General features: G+C 40.7%; 2 protein-coding genes across 4 annotated transcripts in view; one reads left to right on the forward strand and one right to left on the reverse strand.

The window, feature by feature from the left end:
* trpv1 (transient receptor potential cation channel, subfamily V, member 1) overlaps positions 1–7555 on the forward strand; it is a 43822-nt gene extending 36267 nt beyond the window's left edge. Inside the window, exons 13-16 of one of the 2 annotated variants that reach the window (XM_062046409.1) lie at positions 1–116; positions 215–336; positions 7222–7343; positions 7427–7555. The exon at positions 1–116 is cut by the window's left edge and continues 210 nt beyond it. In XM_062046409.1, coding sequence (XP_061902393.1) covers positions 1–116; positions 215–336; positions 7222–7343; positions 7427–7509 — 443 coding nt within the window. In that variant the 3' untranslated portion in view covers positions 7510–7555. Of the gene's footprint in view, positions 117–214; positions 337–7221; positions 7344–7426 lie in introns of those variants that run through there. The other variant, XR_009826140.1, reaches the window with a different exon arrangement.
* A 1492-nt stretch (positions 7556–9047) lies between these two features.
* LOC133650684 (protein FAM222B-like) overlaps positions 9048–24591 on the reverse strand; it is a 40585-nt gene continuing 25041 nt past the window's right edge. For both annotated transcript variants that reach the window (XM_062048226.1, XM_062048227.1), the window contains one exon: positions 9048–13150. In XM_062048226.1, the coding sequence (XP_061904210.1) occupies positions 11541–13150 (1610 nt within the window). In that variant the 3' untranslated portion in view covers positions 9048–11540. The remainder of the gene's footprint in view (positions 13151–24591) is intronic.

Genomic DNA, 24591 nt, shown 5'->3' on the forward strand with positions numbered 1-24591 from the left:
TACTCATCTCCTACATCATCCTCACCTACATCCTGCTCTTCAACATGCTCATTGCCCTCATGAACCGCACCGTGGAGAAGATCACCGCGGAGAGCGCCAGCATCTGGAAGTTACAGGTCGGCCATGCTGTTAGCGGACTCAAGGAGCAACTTCTGCAGATTTGACCTGATGTGTGTGTGTGTGTGTGTGTGTGTGTGTGTGTGTGTGTTTTCAGAGGGCCATCACCATTCTGGATATGGAGAAAAGGTTGCCATTCTGTCTGAGGAAGAGGCTTCGCTGCGGGGTGGATAAAAACCTGGGCACCACCTCCGAGCAAGACCGCCGACGCTGTTTCAGGTTAGTTTCATCCATACAAATGAGGGGTTCCCTGAGCCAAAATTTGAAATGGGATGTTGTTCCAATACCAGCAAAAAAACAAACAAAAAAAACATGTATAGGATGATATCGGCTTGAATCTAATATCTCTGATATAAAGGAGTCCTGCAGCGTGTTTACTTCTGTAAAGCTAGACAGGTTATGACCTTCCACGCCAGGTCATGTTCTGTCCTTGTGTTTAGTATTATTCTCCTTAGTTTAGTGTTAGGTTTTGCTCCTTTCCTCCCTTGTTTACGTTTTCTTGTTGCTCGCCGCATTGAGTTTTCACACCAGTGTCTCTTTGGCCAATCAGGACTCACACCGGTTGCCAATCCTAATCACTCCCCTGTTTTAACCCGTCCCACCGTCATGTGGATGCTGGTCCATTGTTTGCTACATGCAACTGTTTTGTTGGCCATGTACATTTCCCAGTAGCTTCACTACTTTTTGAACGAGTAGCGATTCCTGTAGCCTAGCTACATTTAGACCCATGTAGTGAGGTAGGTTGCATCAAAGCTACAAGCCACAAAGAGAGAAAAAGGACTGTGAATCCAGGCTAAAAATGCAATGACCTGGATGAATGAGAACATCCATACATACGGAGAAAATCCATGATAATTGGCGTTCGTATGATGAGTCACAATTGGCTAAGATTACAGCGAAACATTACAGACTGGCCAATAAGAGGCAAGGTAAGGCGGGTCATCGAAACCAGGTAGCAAAATCATAACAAGACATGCATGTAATGACGAAGAGGGGGTCGGAGACAGAGGGACGCTTCAAACTGACCACTCAAAAAAAAGGAAACTTAATTAAAAATGGCTGAGGGATTTTCTCCCGCAGATTAGATTTTTCTTTTAGTGATGACGACGTCCAGGAAACCCAGAATAATGCGTGTTCTTGGCCATATTTAGACAAATGTATGTGTTTAGAGAAAACAATGCCCAAAACCTTAGTTGTAGTTGTTTACTCTGTAAACCAAAGTGAGTTCATGAAAAGTTTTACTGCACATAACCATTAACAACTGTTCTTAAACAACACCCTCGGGGATCTGAAATCATTGTATTCTGTTTTTATTTACAAATTACACAACGTGCCAACTTCACTGGTTTTGGGTTTTGTACATATATACATATATATATGTATATGTATATATATACATATATGTGTATATATATATATATATATATATATATGTATATGTATATATATATATACATATATGTGTATATATATATATATATATATATATATATATATATATATATATATATATATATATATATATAGATAAATATACATATGTGTGTGTGTATATATATATATATATATATATATATATATATATATATATATATATATATATATATAGATAAATATACATATATAGATAAATATACATATGTGTGTGTATATATATATATATATATATATATATATATATATATATATATATATATATATATATATATATATATGTATGTATGTATGTATGTATGTATGTATGTATGTATGTATGTATGTATGTATGTATGTATGTATGTGTATATTGCCAAAAGTATTTGGCCACCTGCCTTGACTCACATATGAACTTGAAGGGCCATCCCATTCCTAACCCATAGGGTTCAATATGATGTCGGTCCACCTTTTGCAGCTATTACAGCTTCAACTCTTCTGGGAAGGCTGTCTACAAGGTTGCGGAGTGTGTTTATAGGAATTTTCGACAATTCTACCAAAAACGCATTGGTGAGGTCACACACTGATGTTGGTCGAGAAGGCCTGGCTCTCAGTCTCCGTTCTAATTCATCCCAAAGGTGTTCTATCAGGTTCAGGTCAGGACTCTGTGCAGGCCAGTCAAGTTCATCCACACCAGACTCTGTCCTCCATGTCTTTATGGACCTTGCTATGTGCACTGGTGCACAGTCATGTTGGAAGGGGAAGGGGCCCGCTCCAAACTGTTCCCACAAGGTTGGGAGCATGGAATTGTCCAAAATGTTTTGGTATCCTGGAGCATTCAAAGTTTCTTTCACTGGAATTAAGGGGCCAAGCCCAACTCCTGAAAAACAACCCCACACCATAATTCCTCCTGCGTGATTCATCATTTCAGAGAATGCGTCGCCACTGCGCTAGAGTGCAGTGGCGACGTGCTTTACATCACTGCATTCCACGCTTTGCATTGGACTTGGTGATGCAAGGCTTAGATACTACTGCTCAGCCATGGGAACCCATTCCATGAAGCTCTCTGCGTACTGTACGTGGGCTAATCGGAAGGTCACATGAAGTTTGGAGCTCTGTAGCAAATGACTGTGCAGAAAGTGGGTGACCTCTTTGCACTATGCGCTTCAGCAGCCGCTGACCCCTCTCTGTCAGTTTACATGGCCTACCACTTGGTGGGTGACTTGCTGTTGTTCCCAAACTCTTCACTTTTCTTATAATAAAGCAGACAGTTGACTTTGGAATATTTAAGAGCGAGGAAATTTCACGACTGGATTTGTTGCACAGGTGGCATCCTATGACAGTTCCACGCTGGAAATCACTGAGCTCCTGAGCGCGGCCCATTCTTTCACAAATGTTTGTAGAAACAGTCTCCATGCCTAAGTGCTTGATTTTATACACCATCATTTGGATGGTTGGCCAAATACTTTTGGCAATATAGTGTATGTAGCTTTGCTGTAACAAGCTACTTTTGTAGCTTGTAGTGTAGCTTGCTACAATTCTCCAGGGATAGCTTCCACTGTAGCTTAGCTACATTTAATCGAGAGTAACTTGTAGCTTAGCTTAATACATTTTCCAAGTAGCTTGCCCATCACTGGCTAGATATTACAAGCTCTGTTTTTGTTTTATGTTATGTTTACAGTGGTGAGTGGGCTACACTTCACAAGTGCATATAAGCAACACATGCCTGGATATTGTTGCTGTGATATCTGGAAATACAACTTTTCTTACCTGCAAGCTGCCTACGGTCCTCGGCATTATTGGAATTGCAATCACCACAACATGCCAGCATACAACAAGACAGCCAGTTAACATCTAAATGTCCTCCAATAAGCACACATGAATATGATCTTTTCTTGTATTCTCGTCAAGTCATTTACAAAATGTAAACATGGCAGGCTATAGGCTACTAAGAGCTAGCAGCTACACAACAGCTAAGCATGCAATCTAGACATACGTAACAAGTGTCCGTCATTGAACAATATTGCAGTCTAAATTATGACATGTTTCCAATATAAACAAATACAACATAATTATAGATGCATAGTACTTACATATACAAAGTCTCCAAGGCAGAAGCTTTACTAGAAAGTATCTAGTACCAAATGTGTCCATATCGTTCAATTATTTTGTTATGCCCTTAATTAAGGAATTATTGTGACCACAAAAATTAACGCTCCACTTTAAGAGCATGAATCTGTCATAATGTTAGTGTTTTTCATACCTACTATCGTTCTGTTTGACTAATTTCACTTGATCAAACCTTTTGTAACATTCTACACTACAAAATAATAACAGTGTGTATTACGACTCTTCTGATATCGGGTTAATATTGTTATCGGCCAACAGGTTTGATCAAATGAAATTATTCAGAGAAATATTGTTGGTATGAAAAACTCCTAACCTGATTTTAAAGTGAAGATTTGTGTTTCAGTGACACCTAGTGGTTATATAAATTAAAAAAATAAATAGGGCATGACAAGGAAAGTTGATTGATGCAAATACGTTAATTACTGGATACTTTGTAATACGTTACTGTAATATGCAACAATATTTATTTGAAATGTGTTTATTTTGACAAATGTGTTGTTTTAGACTACAATACTGTCCAATTAAGGACACTTATTACATATGTCTAATTTGTGTGCTGCTAGCTCCTAGTAGCCCATAGGCTATAATGTATACATTTTGTAAATGGCTTCATTAAAATACAAGAAAATGATTGGAGGACATCTCGATGTCAACTGGCTTAACACAAGTAAATGTAATCGCCCTGAGAAGGGAGATGTTTGAGTTATACAGATACGAGGACACAACTTCGTTCTGGTCACGTCTGTAATGACTGCCACAAATCAATCACCAAACATGTGCAAGTACACAGTATTGCAACAAACATAAAATGCACTCCAGTATTATCATAAGAATATACATTCAAATAATCGAGTAGGTTTTCCTGTTCTTTGCACTAATAGACCTTAGTGTAACAGTATTTGAAGATGTCTCAACAAGTAAAGACAAAGGTTCACCCAATACAATAAGCCTATATTGTTTTAGTAACAAAAGTCACTTCCATCCATCCATCCATTTCCTACCGCTTATTACCTTCGGGGTCGCGGGGGATATCATTCTTTAATATTAAACAAACTACACTGAATTAGTCCCAGAAACTGTAGTAAATACACATTTCAGCAGAAATATACACAGATTAATAATTAACTACGCACAGTACCTTTCTATATATTTAACACTGTTGATGCAGTTAGCATCCGCTTTGACATCGGCAGTCCAATTAGCTTTAGCATTACCTTGGTCATGTATAAAGCCTTGTCGACTGAAAATACACATATCATAAAAATATACTCTTTCAAACATGTTTAAACACTATAAAGATACATTAGGAAGTAAAACTATTTACATAAAGACACTTGTACCTGAGAAGGTACATGTTTAAAGGCCTACTGAAACCCACTACTAAGGACCACGCAGTCTGATAGTTTATATATCAATGATGAAATCTTAACATTGCAACACATGCCAATACGGCCGGGTTAACTTATAAAGTGCAATTTTAAATTTCCCGCTAAACTTCCGTAGAAAACGTCAATGTATGATGACGTATGCGCGTGACGTCAATAGTTAAACGGAAGTATTCGGACACCATTGAATCCAATACAAACAGCTCTGTTTTCATCTCAAAATTCCACAGTAATCTGGACATCTGTGTTGGTGAATCTTTTGCAATTTGTTTAATGAACAATGAAGACTGCAAAGAAGAAAGTTGTAGGTAGGATCGGTGTATTAGCGGCTGGCTGCAGCAACACAACCAGGAGGACTTTGACTTGGATAGTAGACGCGCTATCCGACGCTAGCCGCCGACCGCACGGATGATCGGGTGAAGTCCTTCGTCCTTCCGTCGATCGCTGGAACGCAGGTGAGCACGGGTGTTGATGAGCAGATGAGGGCTGGCTGGCGTAGGTGGAGTGCTAATGTTTTTATCATAGCTCTGTGAGGTCCCGTTGCTAAGTTAGCTTCAATGGCGTCGTTAGCAACAGCATTGTTTAGCTTCGCCAAGCTGGAAAGCATTAACAGTGTATTTACAGGTCCATGGTTTAATAGTATTGTTGATTTTCTGTCTATCCTTCCAGTCAGGGGTTTATTTATTTTGTTTCTATCTGCATTTAAGCACGATGCTATCACGTTAGCTCTGTAGCTAAAGTGCTTCGCCGATGTATTGTCGTGGAGATAAAAGTCACTGTGAATGTCCATTTCGCGTTCTCGACTCTCATTTTCAAAAGGATATAGTATCCGAGGTGGTTTAAAATACAAATCCGTGATCCACAATAGAAATAGGAGAGAGTGTGGAATCCAATGAGCCAGCTTGTACCTAAGTTACGGTCAGAGTGAAAAAAGATGCGTCCTGCACTACACTCTAGTCCTTCACTCTCACATTCCTCATCCACGAATCTTTCATCCTGGCTCAAATTAATGGGGTAATCGTCGCTTTCTCGGTCCGAATCGCTCTCGCTGCTGGTGTAAACAATGGGGAAATGTGAGGAGCCTTTCAACCTGTGACGTCACGCTACTTCCGGTACAGGCAAGGCTTTTTTTTATCAGTGACCAAAAGTTGCGAACTTTATCGTCAATGTTCTCTACTAAATCCTTTCAGCAAAAATATGGCAATATTGCGAAATGATCAAGTATGACACATAGAATGGATCTGCTATCCTCGTTTGAATAAAAAAAAGTTCATTTCAGTAGGCCTTTAAGTTATACAGATACGAGGACACAACTTCGTTCTGCTCACGTCTGTAATGACTGCAAGGAGGAAGTCAGGTGTCCCCTAGTATAGCTCCCAGCACAACGCGCCCCCTGCTGGAAACGTCCAGTACTACAATGGCTCTTAATAATGCTGGCATTACAATAACATTAGCTCCATATAATACAAATAACGGTGCTTTACTGTTGCCATCAATAATAAACATGTTTAAGTTGCGAATATAAAATTACATAGTAATACAACTCAAGAGCTTACTCTGCTACTTACAATCACTGTATTCTACTAGTAACTAAATTTACATCCTATCACATAAACACGATGCAGGACTGCTTGCAGCAGAGCTTATATTGGAAATGTTTACTTGCAAGCGGATATCCTCTCTTACTTTTTTTTTTGTCTTCTGATATCAGACTGATATACAATAATCAGTATCGGACTGGGACGCTCCAAAACTAAAGCATGGGTGGTTTATATGAAAACCCCTGTCCTAACTGCTGAGTTGCCCACAGATGTGTGAATGGTTGTTTGTGTGTGCTAGGTGATTGGCTGACCATCAGTCCCGGGTGTACCCAGGGGCGCCGAAAAGGGGGGGTAAAGGAGACGGATTCTAGGGGCCCATGATGGAGGGGGGCCTAGAGAGGCCCCTAATGATGATGAAATTATAATACAGGGGGCCCTGTAAAGATTCTTTTCATGGGGCCCAAAATCCCTAGCGGCGCCCCTGGGTGTACCTGGCCTCTCACCCAGAGTCAGCTGGGACTCACCCCGTGACCCGAATGAGGACTTCAATTCAACTTTGTGTAGAGCTGACAAAGCAACCTGTATCAGTGTTCTTCCTCCACAACAATGAACGTGTCCTCCTCCTGTCATGGCAGAGTGGAGGAAGTCAACTGGAACAAATGGAACATCAACCTGAGAAACATCAGCGAGGAGCCAGGTTACTGCGATCAAACCCGTCAGATGGCCTCAGACAACCAGCCTGTCAGAACAAACCGAGGTGCAGCTGCAACTTCAACGCACTCATACTATTCTTTTTCCCCCCTTTTTAACTGTAGTGAACACTTCCACTTTGTTCCACAGGGAGGAGCTGGAGAAGTTTATTTTCAGAGATCAGGAGAGGAGCTTATGAGTCCACTGAGATGAGGGACATCACCCACACATGAAGTAGCCATCTTATATTGCAACATTAATTCTTGGACGGGTTATGTTTTGTAAAGTCTTGTTTTAGTGGTGCTATAATAACATACAACGTGGTCAGTTGTTATCGTGATTTTCATTAAAACAAATTGAGAATAGGAAGCTAACAGATTGTAATTGCTGTGAAGTGGAAAAGGGTAGGTAGGATTAAATAAACTCTGCTTCTCCTAATGTATCATATTGTAACTGTATGCAAGTTTGAAATAAACTTAAACTATAACCAAACACAGCCTACTCTGACTCTACTTTGGAAAGAAAGTACATACATACACACATATATATATATATATACAATATATACATGTATTATATATATATAAATATAAAATCTAATAAACATCTTTATTTATGACAAAGACAGTTTAAATATCTGGAATAAAGATGAAAAAAAATTCACTAACAAGATATACTACAATATTTATATGTACAAAAATTAAATTCCAAAAAATAGATAACATTTATTGATGACCAAGCCAGATTAAATATCTGAGGTCAGGTATAGATAGAATATATTCATTATTTGCTAACATTCTATAGCACAGATTTTCGTTGTATTTATAATAATGAAATAACACAATTTATACAGTTTTTAATAATAATAAAATAAAACAGATTCAATATCTGAAATCAAGGTAAACAAAAATCGTCTTTTTTTGCTATTAGGATAAAGCAGAGATTTTGGTCATATGTACTAATTTAATGATCAAAAACAATTTAAAAAAAAAAAAAAATCTAAACAAATTCAATATTAAACACCTAAAATCAAGTAATATGGTTTTCCTATCAGTATTTTATAATGATAGTATATTATGAGAAAAAAAACAACTGTCACCTAGTACAGTGGTCCCCAACCTTTTTGTAGCTGGGGACCGGTCAACGCTTGAAAATTTGTCCCACGGACCGATGGGGGGGGGGGGGGGGGGGGTATTTTTTTTTTCTTTTCTTTTCCATAAAGAAATACAATCATGTGTGCTTACGGACTGTATCCCTGCAGACTGTATTGATCTATATTGATATATAATGTATATATTGTGTTTTTTATGTTGATTTAATATAAAAAATTTTTTAAAAATAATTATTTTTTTTTCAATTTATTGCGCGGCCCGGTACCAATCGGTCCGCGGATCGGTACCCGGTGGTTGGGGACCACTGACCTAGTAGGTTACGTTGAGAGTAAGTTACCACGGTAACTGGCTGAGTTTACTTACCTGTGTCTTTTGCAACGGAAAACCTGAATCCTTCATCTCAGGCTTGATATACTCAACATTTTCACTTGACCTGCTTTTCTGGAGTACGCCCCAGGACCGGTCAGCTGTCAATCAATCACATGTTAACAATTTGCAGTCACACCTACTGACAAATTAGTCTACAGTATTGATTTTTGGGGGAGGTGGAAGGACAGGCCCTGAGAGAAACATGCATGACATGACGAAGCTCCAATGGAGGGTTTATGATTGTTTCAAAATGAATGTAATACATAACCCAAACAGTGTCTCAGACCAGGTGAAAGCATAAATTAGAATTTTATTTTATTATTACAATATTACAAAAAGAGTAGAACAATTCTCATGCTCTTCTTGCTTCTTCATCATCTTAAAAAGATGACAAAAGATAGGCTGTGGACCTTCTTCCTTTTCACAGCAAGGAAGAAAAACAAAAACTTAAATACCAAGTGAATCAAGTATTATAAATAGTAATGACTGCAAACGAAGCTTTGAAACCTGGGGGTGGGGAGTTACAGCTCAGTAACTACACATTGCTAAAATATACTTTAGAATTAGAAAATATCACTTCTTTCCTTGCTTCTCATAACGAATCACTAAGGAATTGCTTGGTCTAGTCAATAAAAAGAAGACAAAGAAAGAAATTCTGTGTCTGTGTATGCTCACCGTCTTTCTTCCTTATTATTTGGGGTTGTCTTTAAAACCATGCTTGAGGAAAAGTCCAAGGACCAAACAATTAAGGCTTTTTAGGGGTCGTTAGGTGAACAAACAATTGTGACACACACGCGCGTGCACACACACGCACACAACCTGGCAACACTCACACTCATCGTTAAAATGTTACAGTAGTCTAGTAGGTAAGCCAGTGTACAATAAAATAAACAATGCATTTGCTGTTCAACTTATATATATATATATATATATATATATATATAAAAAAGACAAGTCTGTTGTTTTTACTTCCCGTGATCTTGCAAGTGATCAATTTGGTCTTCACATGAGAATCAGTAGCAACGACACTTCACTTGAAGTAACACTATGTACTTTATGTACTCTTGTTTGGCCTGCAAAGCAAATCATCTCCACATTCAAGTAATATATTTGTCATGTTCCGGAAAAAGAAATGCTGGGTAAAATAAAGTCAAACAAATGGCACATCTCTCAAACAGAAAGTCAGTGTTGGACTTTGGCTGATGTTTAACTTTAAACGTCACAACCGAAGCCTTCCTGGCCGGGTGACACTGCACTTTTTTCTTTTCTTTTTCTTTTGAAACACCTGAATTCATTGCAGCATTTGAAGTAAGATGGAGCAGAAGTGCGCTCCTTCCTGGCTCCTTGCTATGTACATATAACCTGATGGCGAGGAATCAATTTCAATATCACACGAATAAATAATGACATGTCATTCTGCGTACGTACGTACACACACACACACACACACACACTTTCCTGGCTTGATTTGGAAGTCTTTTCTTGCCTAATCATCTTAAGCCAGAAATTCCTCAAATGTAAAAACAAAACAGAAGGAAGGAATCAACTTTTCTCTATTTACCTTGCAAACTAGGGATGCGCTGATCAGCATCGGCCGATTTCGTGAAAAAGTACGTGGTCGCCATTGTCGATTAATGCCTTTTAATGACGATCACAAACGCTGACCCCCTCTGGCTAATACTGTATTTGTTTTTAGACCCCAGCTGACTGGCTAGCAGTTACATGTGTATCTCCATACACAGTGTGAAGCCGCTCCGCTAAACTAATAATCACCTCCATTACGACAAATAAACGGCATTTCTTTTAGTATCTTAAGTAACATTATCACTGGAGGTCGAGGCTAAACATGTTACACACCAAGAGCAAGCAGGAGCAGGTATGTCAATAGCTAAACGAGCTAGCAGCTAATGTAGCTTGAATCAATATATTAAATAAGTGCTTAGTAAAGTTTAAGTGTTGATGGAACCACGTTGCAGCAGATATTAACCTTGAATTAGCACATAGATTAATGAAGTAGATTAATGAAAGTCTAAAGAGAGGATAATATAACAACTGTTGCTGTGTCAGCATTGTCACAGTCAGTACACAACACGTAAGAGGAGGGCGGATCGATCCATAAATTGGTAGTGTCAACACAAAGGATAATATCAGTATGTGATCAATACTAGAGTGATTAAGTTAATATTTTTATTTTCTTAAAATATATATATATTTTGATTGCTTGTTTACAAATTCAGGGAATAACTCATTGGACAAAGGAGGGCTTTAGTGGCAAAAAGGATTTAAACGGATAATACATTTTGTTGAGTTATTGTGTACTATTGACTTTGTTGTATATAATTAAAGAAAATAAGGAACTACTATGAATATTGTGTTGATATTATTAAACTGTCAATAGCACTCATAAATACAGAGAAAAATTTACAGTTAATACATGTGATCAGTATCAGTATTGGTATCGCACGATCTCTCGCATGGATAATCGGTATCGCAGTCAGCAGCATACATCCTTGATCGGAACATCCCTACTGCAAATGTGTGAAGTGGAACTGACACAGGATCTGTTGAGATCCAGGCGCACGCTGAAAGTGAGGCAAAAAAGCAGGGAATGACACAGTAGATTTGTCCTAAATATTCCAGGTAAAAGCATTCACTAACAAACAAAAAAACTAATAAATAAAAGAATTGATCACTTGCAAGATGCATCAACAAAGAATACTATTCTTCATGAAGGAAATGTATTCATTTAAGACTAAAGAAAGTGTTGGAGACAAAGCCATAGCTTATCTGTACCCTGGATGCTGGATGAGAGCACTTCTGCCATCCCCGACCTCCCTGCTCACAGGGGGTCCGTGCATCTTAACCATCAACCCTAGATTCTGATCGCGGAAATAGGGCGCCTGGAAGTCCCCGCCCATGTAATCTGCGGTTTGCATCAGATTAGTCTGGGCAGAGGAGATCGGTGGTAGCCGGTAATGGGGAGGCCCAGGGGGACCACATTCTAGCGCGGCGCACCCCCCTGGGCCTGCCCCGTGGAATGGCATGGCTACGTCCTGAGAGCCGGAGCTGTCGCTGTTGGGCGTGGGGAGGATGCCGCTGTTCCAAATGTGGGACTGGAAGTAGTGGCCGTTGTTGTAGTGGGCCATCATGCCGTTGTTGACGGGCGGCGAGGGTGTGGGCCGCTCGATAGGAGGTTTGAGTACATACGGCTGACCCACGCACATGTCTGCAGGGTAGCTCATTCCCTTAAAATGGAAGGTGGCTTCCCTCGGGGGCTGCTTGCTGGGTTGGTTCCCGCAATTCTGAATATGGTGGGTCAACTGAGGCTGATTCCAAGAGCGCATATTCTGTTGTTGTTGATTGGCTTGTGGTTGCAGATGTTGTTGAGGGTGCTGTTGCTGCTTGAGATCTGTGTGGTTGGAAGGCAAGTGGTTCATGGTCACGGTGGGTGGAGGGAGGGCCCCCACCGGGATGGTGGCTTTCTCATGGGGGCCGACGATGCAGTTGGGTGGGGGGAAGCCGGAGGCGGCGGAGTTGTTGTACATGGACACCCTGGAGCAGGCGTTGATGAGCAGGTTGCGACTGATGGGGCTTGGGTTAGCAATCTGGCCCTCGCACAGGGATGCCGAGCCAGCACTGTGGGCCCGAGCTTGGCAGAATTGGTTGATCTGGTGCACAATGGTGCTCAAGTCCGGCTGGTGGCCGTGCTGCAACCCTGTGGCCATGGGGAGCGGAATGGTTGAGGTAGAGACGGTCACATTGGGCGGCACGTCGCCATCCGGCAGCTTTCTGCTCCCCTGTAGGCCGGGTGGTGCCTGCTGTTGCTGCTGCTGAAGGTGCTGCTGCTGCTGGAGTAAGACAGTGGAGGGCACCTGAGGGTGACCGAGGGCTGGGTGCTGAGAGACAGTCTGCAGTCTAGGTGGGCCCTGAGGGTGCTGGGCCATGGTGAAAGGGTGTCTGAGTGGCATCTGTAGAGTCTGAGGTGCGTCCTGCGGTTGCAGTGCTAAGCTCTGGTTGGACAGAGTCGGGTGATGGTTTAAAGTGCTGGTCGAAGCCACTTGGTAAGGTCCGCTGAGGTGGTTCATGATGACTTCAGGGTGCAGGCGAGCCCGGCTGCCGGCGAAATCCTTGAGGATGCCCTTGATGGCGGGCACCTTGACGATGGCGAGGAGGCCGGCCTTGGCGCTGGCCTGAGAGGAAGGGTAAGGGCTGTAGCGCTGGCCTGATGTGTCCAGCCCGTTGACCGTGCGGCGCACGTGATTCCGCTGGGGGACCTTGACGCTGTTGGGGAAGATCTTGATAGTGAGGGGGTTGTTGGCAACCTTCTTAGCATAGGCATCCAATTCTGCAGGGGTTGGGAAGGGGGTGGATCTCATCCTTTGAGTGGTGTCCCCTGGGCAAGAACAAAGTGAAAGTCTTATTTAGTAGAAAGGCAAATTCTTTCACTAGCATCAACTTGATTTGAGACAGTTCAGTATCATTACAGTTGGGTCCCAACGCCATTTTTTTACAACAATACTCTTGGTTTTTGACTCACAAAACCATCAGACTGACATAAGAAAATGGGGTGGCACCATCCTCGTCACTGTCATTGTGTCCTTGGGCAAGACACTTAACCCACGCTGCTCCCACTGCCACTCACTCTGGTGAATGAATGTTAAAGGCCTACTGAAACCCACTACTACCGACCACGCAGTCTGATAGTTTATATATCAATGATGAAATCTTAACATTGAAACACATGCCAATACGGCCGGGTTAACTTATAAAGTGCAATTTTAAATTTCCCGCTAAACTTCCGGTTGAAAAACTCCTTTGGATATGACTTATGCGCGTGACGTCACAAAATCCACGGAAGTGGTTGGACCCCATCGGACCCGATACAAAAACCTCGTGTTTTCTTCGACAAAATTCCACAGTATTCTGGACATCTGTGTTGGTGAATCTTTTGCAATCTGTTTAATGAACAATGGAGGCTGCAAAGAAGAACGTTGTAGGTGGGATCGATCGGTGTATTAGCGGCTAAGTACAATACTTACAGCAACACAACAAGGACTACTTACTTAGCAGACGCCTAGCCGCCAAACCCACGGATGAAGTCCTTCGTCGCACCGTCGATCGCTGGAACGCAGGTGAGCACGGCTGTTGATGGGAAGATGAGGGCTGGCTGGCGTAGGTGGAGCGCTAATGTTTTTATCATAGTTCTGTGAGGTCCGGTTGCTAAGTTGCTAAATTAGCCTTAGCGTCGTTAGCAACAGCATTGTTGAGCCTTACCAGGCTGAGAATTTTTAACCGTTTAGTTACATGTACATGGTTTAATAGTATTGTTGATCTTCTGTCTATCCTTCCATTCAGGGATTTATTTATTTTGTTTCTATCTGCATTTAAGACAGATGCTATCACGTTAGCTCATGCTACAGAGGTTCGGCGATGATGGGTGTCCTTCGTCGCGCCGTCGATCGCTGGAACGCAGGTGAGCACGGCTGTTGATGTAACCGTGTAGTTACATGTACATGGTTTAATAGTATTGTTGATCTTCTGTCTATCCTTCCAGTCAGGGGTTTATTTCTTTTGTTTCTATCTTCATTTGAGAACGATGCTATCATGTTAGTTCAGTAGCTAAGTGTGTCACCGATGTATTGTCGTGGAGATAAAAGTCACTTTAAATGTCCATTTCGCGTGCTCGACTCTCATTTTCAAGAGGATATAGTATCCGAGGTGGTTTAAAATACAAATCCGTGATCCACAATAGAAAAAGGAGAGTGTGGAATACAATGAGCCAGCTTGTACGTAAATTACGGTCAGAGCGAAAAAAGATACGTCCATCACTGCCTCTATAGTCCTTCACTGTAACGTTCCTCATCTACAAATCTTTCATCCTCGCTCAAATTAATGGGGTAATTGTCGCTTTGTCGCTCCGAATCTCTCTTGCTCCATTGTAAACAAAGGAAAATTGTGAGGAATAATACCTCCTGTGACGTCACGCTACTTCCGGTACAGGCAAGGCTTTTTTTTATCAGCGAGCAAAAGTTGCGAACTTTATCGTCGATTTTCTCTACTAAATCCTTTCAGCAAAAATATGGCAATATCGCGAAATGATCAAGTATGACACATAGAATGGATCTGCTATTCCCGTTTAAATAAAAAAAATTCATTTCAGTAGGCCTTTAATGTTTCCGTCGGGGCAACTGTGGCTAGAAATGTACCTTACCACCAGTGTGAATGAATGATGTATTCTCAGTGTAGCTAGAAAACAGCGCTATGTTAATCTAGTTCATTATTAGTATTATTGTTGTTTTTTGTTTTTTTTAAAGTACCTTTTTGGGTGTAAAATGTGTGGCAATGATGTTCCTTGAGGCTGTATAAAGAGCGTGACGTGACAGCAGACAAGTAATCAGATACATCAGCAGCGTCTCTGATCTGCGTGGAGACTTTTCTGGCTTCAGCTAGCAGACGTTTGTTACACCTGCTAAGCATCCAGGCTATATTTAACCAGTCAAAGTGACAAGATGATTGTGTTTGTACGTGACTGAGCATGTGTTTCACTTAGCGGCCCATTTGAAAGAGCTAAGACACAAAAAAAAGATTATGCAGGTGCTTGATAATGTATTGCTGCATATTTTTTTAAATACCATATAACTTGTTTTATGTTGCAATTGAGTTGGTTGTGTTCACAATGGAACCAGTTCATGCCGATGCTCCTTTGACTGGCTGACTGATGTCGACATAAGCGGTTGCCGACATAACTAGCTGTTGCTTGCACATTTACTTGTGACTTTGTCCACAGACATTAAGTGATAAATGTTTTTTAATCCACGGCAGTTTGTTGACATATTGTACAGTGGAACCTCGATTTGCGAATCATAGGCCGAATAGAAATATGCTGTGTTGTACAAAGCTCGCCTCATGTACAAACGTTTCATCCACTCATTGTGTGCCTCGCAGCCCAGTCGGGCTGATTGCTCTCTGATGCACATTCAGTCAGGACAGCAAGTGCTGTCGTTAGCTACTCTGCTACTTATTGTGCTTTTTAAGTGTTTTTTATTTTTATTTTCTTAGCTTTTTTCTAGTTTTGCTGGCTTAAAGGCCTACTGAAACCCACTACTACCGACCACGCAGTCTGATAGTATATATATCAATGATGAAATCTTAACATTGCAACACATGCCAATACGGCCGGGTTAGATTAGTAAAGTGCAATTTTAAATTTCCCGCGAAATATCCTGCTGAAAACGTCTCGGTATGATGACGTTTGCGTGTGACGTCACGGATTGTAGCGGACATTTTGGGACACCATTGTGGCCAGCTATTAAGTCGTCTGTTTTCATCGCAAAATTCCACAGTATTCTGGACATCTGTGTTGGTGAATCTTTTGCAATTTGTTTAATGAACAATGAAGACAGCAAAGAAGAAAGCTGTAGGTGGGAAGCGGTGTATTAGCGGTCGGCTGCAGCAACACAAACAGCCGGTGTTTCATTGTTTACATTCCCGAAATATGACAGTCAAGCTTTACCATTGGCCTGTGGAGAACTGGGACAACAGAGACTCTTACCAGGAGGACTTTGAGTTGGATACGCGCTACCGAGAGTACGCACCTGCGGCTTCCAAACATTTGATCGCTTGCCCGTACGTGCGTGCCGCTATGTGCATGTCACGTACGTAACTTTGTGGAAATATATGTGCTGTATGAACTTTGCGGAGATGAACGGTACTTTGGGCTGTGGGATTGAGTGTGTTGTGCGGGTGTTTGATTTTTATTGGCGGGTTATATGGACGGAAGGGGGGAGGTGTTTGTTATGCGGGATTAATTTGTGGCATATTAAATATAAGCCTGGTTGTGTTGTGGCTAATAGAGTATATATATGTCTTGTGTTTATTTACTGTTTTGGTCATTCCCAGCTGAATATCAGGTCCCACCGGCCTCTCACAGCATGTTCCCTATCTGAATCGCTTCCACTGCCCTCTAATCCTTCACTCTCACTTTCCTCATCCACAAATCTTTCATCCTCACTCAAATTAATGGGGTAATCGTCGCTGTGCAGATGTGAGGAGCTCCACAACCTGTGACGTCACGCTACTTCCGGTACAGGCAAGGCTTTTTTATCAGCGACCAAAAGTTGCAAACTTTATCGTCGATGTTCTCTACTAAATCCTATCAGCAAAAATATGGCAATATCGCGACATGATCAAGTATGACACATAGAATGGACCTGCTATCCCCGTTTAAATAAGAAAATCTCATTTCAGTAGGCCTTTAATAAAAGTCCAAAAAAAACAATGGACAAGTGATGTGTGGTTTGAAACATTTAGGAAGAATCTACAGCATTGTCGACACTGCCTCCTCCCGTCGAAAGAAATGTCTCCCAAACATGTCGCTTTTATCTCATAGTATTCAATCGAACCATGCATGTGTCTGCAGCGATCACTTTGTAAAATGTTTGTTTGAACATTTGATTTATTTGAGAAACTTTCTGTGATGCAATCAAGTTTTTTTCTCTACTGTGTTAATAGTGTTTGATAGCAGAAATAAACGTAAGAAAGGGACAAGAGATTGCATTAGTTTGTGTTCTTTTGTGGTTGCTATGCCTAAATATATCTACAAAAACCTGGTTGTGCAAATAAACTAACGTCATGTTAAGTCATAGTAATAAATATTATGATTGTTCGTCCAATTCACCCAATTTTTGTTGTCCATTTTCATAACAGAAACTAAAAGCTTGTCGTTGTGGCTTGTGCAGCCCTTTGAGACACTCGTGATTTAGGGCTATATAAATACACTTTGATTGATTGACTGACTTTTGAGTGGATGTTGTGCAGGAAAACCAAGTGCTCTATTCGACTCGGATGACCACATTATTGCATCTTTGGTGATATTTGTTATTATCAAGACAATATCCTTAATAGTATTAATAATCTAGATTAATACATCTCTCATAGGCTCAACAGCATACTGAATCTTTATATCGCTAGCTACAGGGACAATTATAGCTATTTGATGAGACAAAATATGAACTTCACAACATAAAAATAACTGCAGACATGAATTGTATCTGAGACTAATATTTGTACCAGAAAATTAAATGGTTAAAACATCACAATAATAGCAGCACTGCACTCGTTTATCAAACACGGTGCTTAGCGAGCAACGCATGAAAAAGTCCAACATTGTCTTTCATGAATTATTACTTAGTTTGTTGAACCCATCAGATGTAAAGTCTTAATGTGCCTCCAATATTTTCTTCTTTAAATCCTTGTAAGTGTCAAAAGAAGAGACGTCGGAGCGAGCAGTAACGTCTTGGTGATGATAAATGGTTTAAATCTTAAAAAAAAAAAAAATCTTAAAAGTGTCTAAATCCACTCATCCCATTTTAAATCATTTTTTATGATCGCTTTTATATTTGCCTCTAAACCTTTCAAAATATGCCCAAATTTGCAGTGATTTGCACTGATACAGGTGAATAAGCAGTAGCCTAATGGGACTCTAGACCATTGCCTGAAACCTAGAAGAGGCTGGAAATTCTTCTTGGTCACGTGATTGCAACTCAGCAATACAGGTTACTACTACCATGCTTTTATTTTAAAGCTTACTTTGGTCTGAACAGGAAGTCACTGTGTGCGCGTTATTACACCGCGTAACTATACATTTGTTATGTTGCTGTTTTTTCACGCTGCTCAGCGATAATGATGAAGATACATGTCGACATAAACTGACTGCTTTTTCATAGAAACGATCACTTTAAGATCTTATGTTGACGGATACAATTGAGCTTGTCTGTCAACGTCGACTTAAAGCTGGGGTACCCAAGTTATAATCTTTAACAAAAAAAAACGTAGCATTATACAGTATTTCGTAACAGTAATAATTTATTTTAAAAATTACATCTGTGTGCTGTCTGTGCTTTATAATGAAGCATTTTAGTAAATAAAACCCCAGAAAACAAACTCATTTGAGCCCACAAAGGAGCCTCCTCATTGGCTGATGCAATATATAGTGAAGTGCATGCAGGGTGCAAACTTGTTTTCAGTAAAGCATGGCTGCCAAACACCCACCTGGAAAGATCGCATATACTGCTAAAAAAAAACAAAAAGAAGAAATCAGGGGAAGAAAAGAAAGACGCTGTATGTCTAAAAACAAAAACAAAGAAGAGCCAAAGCTCGAATAAATATTGGTCCAGCGTATTCAAGATTAAGGACAAAATAACAAATGAACAGTCAACACACCCTTATTTAATATAGCCTTATCAGTTTAGGTAAAATTGATTAGTAATACGTTACACTTGGTTGTTAAAGCAGCAACGTTTGTGGTTTAATACAAAGTTGGCTGTTCTACTCCGTCCCACAGCGACCTGACTAAGCTTAAGGGATGAGACATGGAACTGAACTCGAAACTGTCTGCACCAATCAACTGTGCCAAATGGCTAATTAATTCCTCTTTTATTTGTGAGCAGGAAACAATGCGCAGTGATGTGCAGGGTCTATATAGGGCGGTACACAAGGGGGGCTGCTGTGTGACAAACTGTCCAGCCTGCTGATGGCAGCCTCATTAATGTCGGGGTCTGGGCCAAGGAGTGCGAGCCGGCACCCGCCAACGCAGAGGCCCTAATGTCTGTCACTGAATAAATGCCAGTGCCAGCAAACACAGATGGATGAATGCACCTTCACACAAGTACACATAGTCTTCAGCTGTCAAAACATCGCTAATGATAAATGACCTTCTGAAATGAAAGCTGACTACAGAATTACTAAATGGTATTCACATTATTCATGATGTCAATATGCATAATGGACCTGGCAATGCAGTTTGTTTATCCATAGTGAAGTTACGTGTGTGTGCAGATGTCCCACCTGTTGGGAGTCATACCATGCGTTTCTTTTTTTTTTTACACATTTACAATTACATATGCTCACTGGGCATAGTGTCAGGGAGGTACTGTATCAAAAATATATTTATTATTGGCGCCTATTATTTAGTGTACACTGACACTACAGAGCTTTTGTATTGTATCTAGACTGGATAGTGTAAATACAAACAGCTACATGACAAGATAACGCAGTCCTTGTCAAATAGTGGGGCGGGCTCTCCGGGGGAGGGGGCACGGTACAATGCCAGGGGCGGCGCGTATGACCTCGGGCATACCAGAATATGATTAAGCGTATGTAGCATTTGGCTTCACTGTAACCACGGTGGGAGACGAGGAAAGGCCGCTGAGTTGTTTCCTTTAGTGTTAATAATCTTTCAATGTTATGCAGAGGTATAATTATAACACTTTTAGAGACAAATTATGCTATTTATAGTCACGGTGGACAGTGCGGCGGCGCAAAATATTTTCTTCTTCCTAGGTGGGGGCGTAACAGAAAATGATTGAGAAGCACTGAGTGTTTGAGTAAATTTTTTTCTTCAGTCTACACATTACTCAGGCTGCAAAGATTAGTCGACGTAATCTACATTGTCAACTTTTTATTGATGTCAACTATTTGTTATTGTCGACACGTCACCTAATACAATTTTTAATGTGCTTTTATTTTCTTGTACCGCTAACCCACAACCTAACTCCCGGGGGAAGAACTTCCAAAAAAGAACAAGCAAGGGAAAAAAAAAAAAATGCAGAGTCAGGGAAGTTACTAAAGATAGAAAGTACGCCCAAACACTCTAAAGTGTGGCAACATTTCAATGAAATCAGGAATTTGCATTCTTATTCATGTTTACAAACACTAAAATAGCCCTAGTGTGTGAATGTTGTCTATCTGTGTTGGCCCTGCGATGAAGTAGCGACTAGTCCAGGGTGTGCCACGCCTTCCCCCCGAATGCAGCTGAGATAGGCTCCAGCACCCCCCGCAACCCGAAAGGGACAAGCGGTAGAAAATGGATGGATGGATTCATGTTTACAAACTGAGGGAAAAATTCCTTGGACACAGATGGATTTTGAGGGCAAAAATTATTTAAATGAGTAAAATTTTAGTTATTGTGTACTATTGGTATTGTTTCGCTCAAACAATTGTATATAATAACATTGAATAAGGAAAGAGTTTAAATATTGTGTTGATAATGTTAAACTGTCAAGAGCACTCGCTATAAATAATAAAAAACATTTTTAGAGTTAACGCATGTGATCGGTACTGGTATTGGCCAATCTCATTATAGGATAATCGGTATCGAAATGGGCAGCATAAAACCATAATCAGAACATCCCTATTCAATGTATTGTAATCTCTCTGTATTTAAACCTTAGCATAACATTGGACTGGGTATGTTCGCTACCACAGCCTCTAATCATCCCTTCGCTTTGATTTGTTTGCCTCTATTTGTAGCACAATAGTGAGTGGTTACAAAAGCAATGCATTGCATCTGGAAACTGACCAATCCATTACATTGGAAAAGGGATTATGCATTGCTAACAAAACAAATGCAGTAGGGATGGGCGTAATGCTGATTAATTGGGTCCTAAAGCAAAATGGAGTGCCCTCCTTTCCTGCAACGAGCAAAGTCGCTGGTGATTTAGTCTAAGCTAATTTGCGACAAAGTTGAGATACTGTACATCTACGTACAACACTAGACATCTTAATTAATCACTGGAATTGGAATATTCGGTGAGAAATAACCATCTCCAACAGGGAGGCAAATAATGGGTGTATGTAATAGTTTAGCGAAAATTAAATGGAGTAAAAAGTAAAGGGCTGTTGATTATGTGTGCTTATAAGCAAGTGTTGCCTATTAGCATTTGACCCTTCACTTCAAACCTGGATTAATTGAAGAACTTTAAGTACCAAGGGAGGGCTAATGAGAATGCAAGTGAAGTTTGAAGGCGGCTGCTGTTGGCGACGAGTGAATCATCTCCGATCTCCAGCTAAGCAGGAGAAAGGGGCTGGTTTGGCCACATGTTAATTACCCCGCTGCTGGCACACAAGTGCATAGTCAGCAGGTCTCTAATTAGGGCTCCTTTTATTCAAACTACTGTTTTTATTGAACAAGGTTTAAGCAGCAGGGGCCTCACACTGATGTAAATTGCAATTTTTTTCTCAGGAACGGGAAATTGAGTCTAAAGCTTGGGTGTCAAATTAGACAGTGGAGTTTAGACCTCCTTCAAAACGCAGCTGCACACAGCATGTCAGGCTGACGGAGCAGGGAACTAAGATATCCAGAAAAAATATATTATAAGGAGTAGAAGAAAAATGGTTGGCTTTTGATCTCAGTGAGATGCAAAACAATAAATAAAATCAGCCCTGTGGCCTCGCAGAGCTCCATGTTTGTTCTGCTTGGAAGAATGGAGGATCAAGGGCCACTTCCTGGTGTTTCAGACATCCTGCCGGTGTGATGAGCCCTTTTCTTCACGACCCCGTTGTAACTATGTGCACCTGATATACTTCTCAGCCATCATCTACTAACAAGCGTTACATGATGATAAATAGAGCATCTGCTTTGGCCTTAGCGCTGGTGGAAACCTGCTAGCTCTTAACTTTAAACGACTTCTTTTGTGCACAGGCTCCACTGCAGCAAAGCAGGCAGAAGCACGGCGACCCTGGTAGTGTGGCGCTCATGGTGAAAATAGAGGAAGGGGAAAGTGTCAAAGACAGCTTGCAGCAGTCCAGGACTCTATGGGACTTAAGTGGTGGTGGAAGGATAGTGCTGGGATGGTTACAAAAATAGGAGCTCATTATGTCAACGCTGTCTTTAACTTGATTTTTTAGAGACAACTAAACTAAATGTGGTGGAGCAAATATCTCATTAGTTTATTTCACACATATGTTTCTGGGCCAGGGAATGTTACACCTCTGTTTCGCCGCAGAGAAACAGATACCAGGCAATTGCTTGTTTAACGGTTCCCATAGCGGAATGCAGTTGGCATGGGATTAGGGATATAACATTAAACGGTAATAATGATAACCGCGGTAAAACCCAGACAGTTAGTATTACCGTTTCAATAAAAATTATCAAAAAAACGTGATTGATAACTGCACTTTGATAAACTCATGGACTGACTGGCGCCAGCTCACTAGCTTAAATGCTAATATGAAAACAAGATACATTAATGTCTTTCCCCATTAACAAACAACATACTCCAATCTCAACTTGTATAAACACATTACTGTCTGAGCAACAAAGCTATTCAGTTGTGCACATTGAACCCACAAGCTGTACTCTCTAAAAACAGAGTGAATGTTCTATAGTAATATGAAATTGAGGTGTTTTTACGATGCGTTCAAGGCCCGCTGAACAGAGTAGGACGCCACAAAGCCTACCAGAAATAATAAACAATAATAGATTTTATTTGAAATCGGTTTTATTATTTAACAACTAGCATTTACATGTTTTAGAATTCCATTTGTTACCGTTTACACTAATTTTACCACCACAGTGTGTGTGCTTTTTGTGTAATAAATACCTTTTTTTTTTTTTTTTTTTAAATGTCTGTTAATTACCGTATTTTCCGGACTATAAGCACTCACAAAATCTTAGAAGAATAAAAGTTTTAAATATATTAGCTGCACCGGACTATAAGCCGCAGATATATAACGGTACGTTGTGAAATTATATATTTACATTTTTTAAATGTTTCTAAACTGTGTCTGTAACAAAGCAATAAAACGGCTGATCAAACAAAACAGAAAAGTCGTTGATGTTTTTTTCCCATCATTCTCCTGTGCACTGAAACCACTGAAGTCATCTTCTTCAGTGTCGGAGTTGAAGACTTCATCTTTGTCAAGATGTTTATCAGGATTATTTTTCCTTGTATTTTGTTAACACTTTGAGTTTCAACAGTTTCTTAAAGTGGATCATTTTAGTACAATGTTTGATTTCTTTGCCTAATCCATTCCATAAATTAGCCGTTAGCGACGCAAAACCCATAGATTAGCCACACCTGTGTACTGCAAAATGGCCAGCTGCGAGGGTAGTGACCTTATGTGTCAGCGTGTCTGTAATCTCTTTTTTTTCCCCTCTTCCCTTAGGGCAGTTGCTGGATGTTCCATCTCCATCGTTGGGGTCCCTAAAGGTCGGGTGGGTGGTTCCCTTGGCCCCGTGCTGGTTGGTACTGTGGCAGCCGACCCAGTTGGGCAGCCTGGGGCGGGCCCCGCCGTGCTCTCCTGGGGGGTTTGGCTCGTGGGGGTCCGGTTGCTGGTGGAGCGGGGGCAGTCATCCCGTCCGGCTGCGGGGAGTCTCTGGGTCCCTCGGGGCGGGGTTGTCCATCTTTCTGCCCGCATGGGGTAAGGTCTCTCGCTGACTTGATGATAATAGAGATGATGGGCAAAAAAAGTGTAGTTCACCTTTAAAGGCGCCTGACAGCTGCTAAGTCCTTGAGTAGAGACGACTCAAGGCTGTTTTGAAGTAGAAAAAAAGTGTTTTTCAAGTTATGGCTTTTGTCTTGTTTGCACGTTGAACTTGCATCGGTGGTGTCTACAACACAAGCAAATGTGTTGTGGGAGTATGTGTTGTCCTGGGCAGCATTATCTTAGTAGTTCGTTTCGACATTTTCTAGTTTAGGAAGGAGCAGTTAAGTGTTTCAAGGACAATTGAGCGATCCCAGAAACATGCCTTCTCTTCCCCAGTCAAATGTTCTTTCTTCTCATAATTACGGAATTTCAGTCACATTTATGTCAATTTCCGTGATATTCTGTGTTTTACACTCAATTCCGTTTTTATTGGCCAGTTATTTGATTCTGTCTGTGATTCCGTTAATGCGGAAATCCTTTGAGAAACAACTACAGTGGAACCTATTTGTGTCAATGCCCCTTAGCTGTAGGGGTGTAACAATACATGTATCTGTATTGAACTGTTCAATATAATGGTCTCGGTTCGATATTACTATGAACGGAACGATACACAATATTATATATTTT

This window comes from Entelurus aequoreus, linkage group LG05, assembly GCF_033978785.1.
Source record: "Entelurus aequoreus isolate RoL-2023_Sb linkage group LG05, RoL_Eaeq_v1.1, whole genome shotgun sequence".
Taxonomy (NCBI): Eukaryota; Metazoa; Chordata; class Actinopteri; order Syngnathiformes; family Syngnathidae; genus Entelurus; species Entelurus aequoreus.